Source organism: Lasioglossum baleicum, unplaced genomic scaffold, assembly GCF_051020765.1.
Source record: "Lasioglossum baleicum unplaced genomic scaffold, iyLasBale1 scaffold1470, whole genome shotgun sequence".
Lineage (NCBI taxonomy): Eukaryota > Metazoa > Arthropoda > Insecta > Hymenoptera > Halictidae > Lasioglossum > Lasioglossum baleicum.
In genome coordinates this window covers 26747-36536 of record NW_027470529.1, presented here as the reverse complement: position 1 = coordinate 36536, position 9790 = coordinate 26747, and the positions used below count along the sequence as shown (strand labels likewise).

At 29.6% G+C, this 9790-nt stretch overlaps 3 protein-coding genes across 3 annotated transcripts; 2 read left to right on the top strand and 1 right to left on the bottom strand.

Moving 5' to 3' along the window:
- Nucleotides 1-187: 187 nt before the first annotated feature.
- On the bottom strand, nt 188-1220 carry LOC143220716 (putative deoxyhypusine synthase; the record flags this gene model as incomplete). Its single annotated transcript, XM_076446318.1, is given in 5 exon segments — nt 188-286; nt 289-379; nt 453-671; nt 745-1019; nt 1115-1220. Coding segments are annotated over 5 exon segments (790 nt in total), but the record flags the coding sequence as incomplete, so codon positions are not given.
- A 682-nt stretch (nt 1221-1902) lies between these two features.
- LOC143220715 (protein regulator of cytokinesis 1-like) lies at nt 1903-3849 on the top strand. Its single transcript, XM_076446317.1, is given in 7 exon segments — nt 1903-1938; nt 1940-2398; nt 2401-2946; nt 2949-3080; nt 3082-3336; nt 3338-3479; nt 3482-3849. Coding segments are annotated over 7 exon segments (1938 nt in total).
- An 826-nt stretch (nt 3850-4675) lies between these two features.
- Nucleotides 4676-9431, top strand: LOC143220712 (dosage compensation regulator mle-like). Its single transcript, XM_076446315.1, is given in 18 exon segments — nt 4676-4754; nt 4822-5222; nt 5224-5318; nt 5774-5820; nt 5889-5989; nt 5991-6125; nt 6254-6325; nt 6327-6482; nt 6484-6621; nt 6623-7291; nt 7294-7563; nt 7565-7831; nt 7833-7899; nt 7967-8334; nt 8413-8574; nt 8576-8683; nt 8776-9021; nt 9102-9431. Coding segments are annotated over 18 exon segments (3711 nt in total).
- Nucleotides 9432-9790: the final 359 nt, after the last annotated feature.

The window sequence follows — 9790 nt, the reverse complement described above, 5'->3', positions numbered from 1 at the left end:
CTAAGATCTGTAAGGCAATTAATATATATAATATCAAATAACTTATAATATTTAATATATAATATATTACTTCATATCGATATTTAAATGTTATCGATAATAAATGTTTAGAAATATCTATTTAACAAAATAAATTATATTACTAATAACATAAAATTGGGAACCTTATTTTACAATAAGTTAAAACCTGAAAGAATGTCTATAACTAGGCCTGGATTCCTAAAAGTATGGAAATACATCATATCACCAAGACTGCCATCTGTCAATGCAGGACTAAACACAGGATTTTATTTTTTGCAGCCCAGTAATATATTGAATTTTCGTTATCAATTTCTTCACCAAGTCTTGTTATTATTTTAGATGGCGTCCAAACTGTACCCTAAAAATTACATTTTCAAATATCCTATTTTTTAACAGACAGAAATGTTTGACTTCTTTTTATTGCATCATACTTTTGTCTTTTGCTCAGCTAACATTGTATCTAATATAGGCATGACCCAATCTTCAAACAGGCAGTAATTATCATTAGGTACTAATAAATTTCCTATTCTATTAATACCACATTGCCTAAGACTTTTTCCTTCTAAATGGAAATCTCCTATATATGTTGGTGCTAAACATTTTATTAAATCCTCTTCTATACCACCTGCTGTAGTTACAATGCAATCAACCTGTAATGTAATAAATATAAACTTAAATTAATAATAATATTCATAGTTAGGACCCTTAAGTATCTTAACTGACCATTTTATGTTGTACAAGGAATCTTATAGTATCTCGAATACCACATGAAGCCATATTAGATGTGTATCCTAAAAATATTGTGCATGAAGATTTTCTTTCTATAAACTTATCTTCTTCTAAAATATCAATTTGTTCATTTTCAAGAGGAATATTTCTAGAATTTAACATCTTATGAATTTCATCTACTGCCAAGCCAAAATTTGTTGCTTGAAATCCAAAATTTTTGTACGTGTCAAACAAAGAATGATAATCAATCCCTTTATTCCAATCATATCCTGAAATACATTGATATTATTTCACAATTTAACCATATTTAATCATTAATTATTCTGAACATTAATTTTGTTATATTATAAAGAAACTATGCAACCTTTCACAATAGGTGTTCCAATTGGAATGGGAGAGCTATGTACCAATACAGCATTTTTAACAAGTTCTGGAACTTCATCATGTGAATTTTGTTTTTCATCACTCATTTTTTATGTCAGACTTATTTTATCTTTGAATTATATTACTTATGTTAGTCTTTTCATGGAATGCTTCATACACACACAGTATTTACAAACAGACATAACCTGAAATAAAAGCAGAACTTATAACACTGTTTTGACTCACGTACCAAAATTTATTGTTGTATATAATTCTATAATATATTGTCAAATTAAGAATAGTTTAGAAAATTATATAATTTTTATATTTTTAATATGAATTTTTATAAAATTTTTTTTGAAAATATCGTTTAAATTAATAGTTCCCATTTATGTTAAAGAATAAGAAATTTAATGTCAAATAGTTTTCACACGTTTATAATGAATAATTACTATTTTAAGTAATACTTTAAAAATTTTAACTCATTATTTAAACATTTAAGTTTCTGGTATGCTATTGGTTCTAAAAGATTAACCAATCAGGAAAGATTTAGGTATAATAGATAGGCAATGTAGTTCCTACAAAACTTGTTAGTGGCGTCGTTGTAGAATATGAATTCAAAAGAACAACGGTCAATCGTGTCACGACGAGTAAAATTTGTTTTTATGTAGTACGTCCGCGTTTTAACTCCGTAAGTAAAGTAAATGTAAGACAAGTTTGATAAAGTTCTTATTATTAAGTGCTAAGCATTATTTTTTTAATTGAAACATTTAAAAAATAAATATAAGAATGTCTGATTTGTCTAAATGGGAACCAATTATACAAAAAAACAGTTGCAAAACTTCGAAGTACATTATCTCAGTTGCATACAATATGGGAAGAAATAGGATTCACCGAAGAAGCGCGTTCGGTATACTGCGAACAAGCATTCAATCATATAGATGATTTACTGCACGATATGGTTTCAGAATCAGAGTTGAAAAAAGAAATGATAATAGACAATGTTAAAGACTTGATGAAACAAATAAGTACTTTAACAAAGGAATTGGGCACAGATGTTGCAACTTTTGGATATGAACAATTACCATTGAAAGAAGTAGAACAAATGCTGAGCATTGATCTACAGAAATTACAATACTGTAAGGAGCAACGTATGGCACACTTGAAAGAATTACTTGTAAAGGAAAAATCCCTTTGTAAAATATTAGGCACCCAGCCAATTAATATAGAAGATAAATTACCTTCAGAGGAAGAGCTTAATAGTTTCAAACTTTATCTTGAAAAAACAAGAAAATGAAAAAAAATCGTTTAGAAACTATTTTTAAGGAAATGCGTAGAGCAATTGTTAGAATGATGGATGATTTAGGTATATGTCCATCATCAAATTTTGAACATTTGGTATATAAAGACAATGAAAATTTTGTCTTTAGCAGTAGTAATATGACTAAATTAAGAGAACTAAGAGATAATCTGAAAGAGAAAGTGGATACAGCTAAAGAACATGTAGAAGATATTAAGCAAGAGTTAATTGCATTATGGAAGTACCTTGATGAACCTGAACGTATTTGTCAGTCATTTATTAATAGTTATGTAGGATACAGTATGGCAACCATAAATGCATTAACTACAGAATTGGAACGATGTAGAGAGAAAAGAAAGCAAAATATTTCCAAATATGTATCGCAAATAAGGTCTGAACTAGTTAAATTATGGGATTTATGTAAATTCAGTGAACAGCAAAGGAGACAATTTATACATTTCAATTCACAAACATATACAGAAGATCTATTAACATTACATGAATTAGAGGTAAAAAGAATCCAAGAGTTTTATGAGAGACTAATAAATCTATTTATGATCTTTTACAAGAACGTGATAATTTATGGACAAAAATGAAAGAATTATTGCAACGTGCAAATAATCCAGATCGGTTTTATAATCGTGGTGGTCAATTGTTAATGGAAGAAAAAAGAACGTAAAACTATTCAGAAAAAATTACCAAAAATTGAGGAAGAATTAAGAAATCTAATAAAGGAATATGAAAGTGCGCATGGGGAAGTATTTACTATAAATGGAATGTCAATAGAAGAATTATCTAAAGAATCATGGGAACATTTGAATGAAGAGAAAGAAACAATAAAGAAAGCTAGAAAAGAAGCAAAAGACAAATCATTAAAAAAAGCACCACTAAGTGCTTCTAAAAAGCAAGCCTTAAGCTCATCTAAAAAAAATACCAGGTATCTTAAGTACTCGTCGCTATACACCACTTAATTCTTCAAAAAGAAAACTTCTGTTTAGTCCTTCACCAAATTCTTCTGCAAAACGTAGAAATATAAGTTTAGGAGTAAATGGATCTAAAAGTAAAAAGGTAGGAAAACTCCTAGAAGGATACTACATGTAAAAAGTAGTCATAAGAAAGAAAACTCAATGTCTCAAAATTCAGCTGCTACAGAAACTTCATATAGTCAGTTTAAAGAACATTTAGAGGAAAGGAGAGAACTACGTAGTTCTTTATTGCCAGAACAAGTATTAGCAAATGCAAGTAAATCTAAAATGAGAACACCAGTACGAACACCTGCTAAGCCATTACGGAAAAATTTACCATTAGCAATAACACCAACAACTCCAAAATTGTCACAGTCACAAATGCATAAATCACCTCGTAGTCCTAGAATTGCACCATCATCAAGGGCTTGCCACAGTATCGACACCTTTACCCATAATTTTTTAAAGTAGTATGAAGATTGTAATAAATTCCTTGTATAATTTTTTAATATAGTTTGTAAGCCAAAATATTAAGTATCTTTTGAATATTCATATTTTATTAACAAACAATATTCTAAAAATAACAAATTGTATTTTTCTTACAAAATTTGGTTACTATTCAACAAGAGTAACCATTATTACATACTTACATTTGATAATTGTACTTATGTTCTACTAGAAAGATATTGTCTCATGTTATTCTTTTGTATGTATATCACTAATTTTTTAATCTGTCTTCACGTTTTGGTATTTAATTATAATATATTAAATGCATATATATTCACTATAAATTATAATACGAATTATCATTACATACATGAATTAATGTACCAATTAGATCACATTGTAAATAAACCATTAATTTTTTAAATATTGTAATATTGTACTTTATGATACTTTAAGTAATTGTAAAATTTATTGGGTACAGTTAATTGTATTAAAAAGTACACAGGGTACAACTTCATTGTGTTTAATATTTCGATTTAATAATATATTAATTTATTTTGATTAGAAGGAATTATATGTTCTACATATTTTACTATATAAAATTGTTTTTAATTACTAATAAATTACCAAAAATTTCATAAAGTGAAAGTTGCATACAAATGTATAAATCAATGTATTCATGAAATCATATAATAGTATCTAACAAACAAGTACTTCCGTTTCCGTTTGACGCCATAAGAGCAGTAGAGTTGTTTGGAGTCAACTTGCATGTAGGTTTATATTAGTTCTGATTAATAAATGGTCAGAATTCTACGTTTTTTAATCCAAGTGTACTATTAAAATTAAAAAAATGGGAGATATAAAATCTTTTTTTCATCAATGGTGTGCAAAAAATAGCAGAGAACCACAATTTGACGTGCGACCAACAGGTATTGTAAAAATGTTTTTTTAAGCCGTATGAAAATAAGAGTTAGTTTAAAGTTATTAATTTTATAGGACAGAAACATCGTCAGCGATTTCTTTGTGAATTGCGTGTACCCGGATTTGATTATGTGGGTGCAGGAAATTCAACCAACAAAAAAGATGCTCAAGGAAATGCAGCTAAAGATTATGTTAATTACTTAGTTCGTGCAGGGCATGTAAATGCAGATGATGTTCCAAAAGATACAGGATTCATTCAATTACAAGATGTAATACCTATTAAGCTAGAATCTACAAGTCCAATTAGATCTGTATTTCAAGATGGAATGGGTCCAAATGATATAGGTCAAGCATATAGAGCTTACAATGAACATGGTCAAAGCAATTATACTTATATTGATAGAATAGCAGATCAAAAAAAAGTTGAAGATGCAGAAGATGTTGATGTAAACTCTGGAATTCATGGAAATTGGACCTATAGAAAACGCTAAATCAAAGCTTCATCAATTTATGCAAACTAACAAAATTAATGCTGATTACAAATATACCCCACTTGGTCCAGATCATACTAGGTATGGATTGTTTCAATGTAGCTGTTTACTTTTACATTGGGTTGGATTTATCATTGCAATATCATGATGCCCACTTGATGTCCCCAATTGTATTAAAAATTTGTTTCAACACGATATAAAGCAAATTGCATGAATGATTTACCATACCATTTGAAATTCCACAAGACCATTTTAGAGTACACTATTTACTTATACTTAATGCTGGTACAAGAGAAATGTGTTGTTTTCTCTTGTGCACAGATGAACCTGCTGTTTAACCAAAAACTATAATTGAAATGATTCAATAATGGTTTTGGTGCAATCACTCATATAAATTTATTACAATGTACTCCAATGTGGTCTTGGATATATTCAAGTGGTAAGTTGAATTTGCCACTATAACTATTTTTTTAAATATACTATGTATAGATATAAAACATGGATATAAAATATTAATAATAAATATTTTTGTTTAGGAGTTTTATGGCTGAAATGACGTTTTATGTAAAACAACTTGGGAGAAGTAAGTTTTTATATCTTTAAATAAATATTTACAATCGGGTTACATAAAAATTGTGATAAAAATTTCAGATATCACTGGTCGTGAAACTGGTTCAAATAAACAAACTGCATCAAAAAGTTGTGCTTTGTCTCTTGTTCGACAATTGTATCATCTTGGTGTTATTGAGGCATTTTAGTGGAACTTTGAAAAAAAATAAAGAAGCAGAACAAATAAAACCATATCCAGTTAAAATTTCACCAGATTTGATAAGTCAGATACATGATGTTCTGCTAAGTTTGAATATAGAACCTGTTCCAGTGAATCATGTAATTTATTGTTGACATTACTCTTATAAATCTATTTTTTTAATTAAAATATATTAAGTTATAACTTACAAAATATCAATTTGCACTATGTAATACCAATTTATTACATACAATATTAATTGTTGTAGGCCTTCATAAAAGGAGCGGGTAGTCAATCTAATTATTCTGTCTCATTATTAACAAATCAAGTATTAGATGATTTTTATCTCATCTGCACCACAACCAGCTGGAGTAGTAAGTTGGTCTCCACCACAACAAAATTGGAATCCATGGACTGGTTGCAATATCGATGAAGGAGTATTGGCTATAATGACCTTAGAACAAATGTCAGAAGATTTATTACTTGAACAACGAGAAAAAATTGCAACAAGATGATAGTCTCCGAAAGAGTATTAAAGAAAGATCCAATTTACCAGTTTACTTAATGAAAAACGAAATAATGAATGCTATAAATGAAAATCCTATAATTATTATTCGAGGAAACACAGGTTGTGGTAAAAACAACTCAAGTGTGTCAGTTTATTTTAGATGATTATATTGCATCAGGTCAAGGTGCATTTTGCAGTATTGCTATTACACAACCTAGAAGACTATCTGCTGTATCTGTAGCTGATCGAGTTGCCTCAGAAAGATGTGAAAGTTTAGGACAGTCTGTTGGTTACTCCGTAAGATTTGAATCCTTTTTACCAAGACCTTATGGTAGTATAATGTTCTGCACTGTTGGTGTACTTCTAAGAAAATTAGAAGGTGGTTTAAGAGGTGTATCACATGTTATTGTTGATGAAATTCATGAACGAGATGTTAATTCTGATTTTATTATGGTAGTACTTCGTGACATGATTCATATGTATCCAGATTTGCGAATTATTCTAATGTCAGCTACGATCGATACAACGTTATTTAGTAATTATTTTAATAATTGCCCAGTGATAGAAATACCTGGTAGATCGTATCCCGTGCAACAATATTTCTTAGAAGATTGTATACAATTAACAAACTTTGTACCACCTATGGATTCCAAGAAACGGAAAAATCGAGATTCAGATGATTTACCGACGGAAGGAGAACCAGAGGAGAATTTGAATAAAGTTATCGATGCGCGGTACTGCGTACAAACCAAGAATGCTATGGCACAACTTACTGAAAAAGAGATTAGCTTTGAACTAAAATAGAAGTTTTACTAAAATACATTAATAAACAAGATATTCCAGGTGCAGTATTAATTTTTTTACCTGGTTGGAATTTAATATTTGCATTAATGAAACATTTACAGCAACACCCCATTTATGGAGGCTCAAATTATGTAATTATACCATTGCATTCACAATTACCTAGAGAAGATCAACGTAGAGTTTTTGATCCTGTACTACCAGGGATAACGAAAATTATTTTAGCAACAAATATTGCTGAAACCTCGATCACAATTAACGATGTAGTTTTATGTAATAGACTCTTGCAAAGCCAAAATGAAACTTTTTACTTCTCATAATAATATGACGAATTATGCTACTGTTTGGGCTAGTAAAACAAACTTAGAACAAAGAAAAGGTCGAGCAGGTCGTGTTAGACCAGGATTTTGTTTCCATTTGTGCTCTAAAGCACGATTTGATAAAATGGATGAACATATGACCCCAGAAATGTTTAGAACACCTTTACACGAGTTAGCATTGAGTATTAAATTATTGAGATTAGGGAGTATTGGAAAATTTTTTATCAAAAGCAATTGAACCACCACCAATAGATGCTGTAATTGAAGCTGAAGTCATATTACGAGGTATATTTTTTATTGACGTAAACATTTGTCGTTACTATTTAAAACTATATATTTTATTTTATTTTAGAGATGAAATGCTTGGATGAAAACAACGAGTTAACGCCTCTTGGTAAAATATTGGCTCGATTACCAATAGAGCCACGTTTAGGCAAGATGATAATTCTAGGTTGTATATTTTGTGTTGGTGATGCACTTTCAACAATGGCTGCGAATAGTACAACATTTCCAGAAGTGTATAATATGGGACCTGATGTAAGACGATTATCTGTACAACAAAAGTGGTTTGCTGGTGCAAGATATAGCGATCACGTTGCAATGTTACATGCTTTCCAAGCATGGGAAGAAGCTAGAGGTGGTGGAGAGTATGCGGAACAAATGTTCTGTGATTCCAAAAATTTAAGTATGGCTACATTGAAAGTAACATGGGAGGCTAAGGTAAATATAGATGATTAGTTTTTTATATACTGTAAGGTAATGTATCAATAAACAGTATATGAATTTTTTTGTATGTAGAATCAATTGCAAGCACTTCTGCAAAGTGCTGGATTTCCTGAAGAAACTCTTTGCCCTACACCATTAAATTATCAAGCTGGTGCGGATGTTCGTTTGGATACAATTACGGCATTATTATGTATGGGTCTTTACCCGAATGTTTGCTATCATAAAGAGAAAAGAAAAAGTTCTTACTACTGAATCTAAAGCTGCATTAATTCATAAAACATCAGTTAATTGCAGTAACTTTGAACAAAATTTCCCATTTCCATTTTTTGTATTTGGAGAAAAGGTAAGATTATTATTTTCTTCATTTAACAAATTTGATAATTATAATAATATTAATCTGACATTAGAATAATAATCATTTATTTTTATTTGTAGATTCGTACAAGAGCAGTATCTTGTAAACAAATGACCATGGTATCACCTATTCATCTATTATTATTTGGTTCTCGGAAGGTTGAGTACGTCGACAATATAGTAAAACTGGATAATTGGATTAATTTAGATATGAATCCTAGTCATGCAGCAGCGATAGTAGCTTTACGACCAGCATTAGAAAGTCTTGTCGTAAAAGCTGCAAAAGAACCAGAAACTATTCTAGAATTAAGTCCTAATGAAGAAAAAGTATTATTCTATATCAATCTTTTTTATTGTATATCTATGATATTTATAATTATAATAATCGTATCTAAATTTTGTGCTAGGTATTAAATGTGATCAAATCATTATGCGGAATGAATGCTTGCCGGTATGAATTGGACCAGATAACAGGTGGTGGCTTTTATTCACAAAGACCAAGAGGATACTTGTCTGATTTTTATTCGGACAGTGGTAGTCCTACAAAAATAATGCGTGGAGGTGGTAGTTATCGTGGAGGTTCTTATGCAGGAGGCGGTAGTAGTAGTGGATATTCAAGATACAACAATTATAGCGGATACAGAGGCAGTGGTAATAGAGGATACGGAATGGGTAATTCACGTGGAAGAAGTGGTGGAAATTGGGTTGGTAGAGGAAATTTTCGTGGTCGTTATTAATTATAGTTTTAAATAATCTTTAATGTAAAACTAGCAAAATTTTACTATAATGTGTCATCTATGTGTTATACATAATTGTATACTATCTTTTAATTGAAAATGTAACATAAATTTGTTTTTATATTGTTTCTTTCAAAATGTCATTGCTTTTCACTTTTACTTTAACAATATTTATGTTATCCCTTTAAATAATAGTACAAATAAAGCCTTAAAAAACATTGAACAACTTGAGTGTATTAAATGCGTATTATAATAGCGATAACATGTAAAAAAATGTCCGCGATAATTGAAACTATGATGCATAGAAATACATCACATAAATAGTAATCGGATTAAATAAAGGAATACTATATTTTATC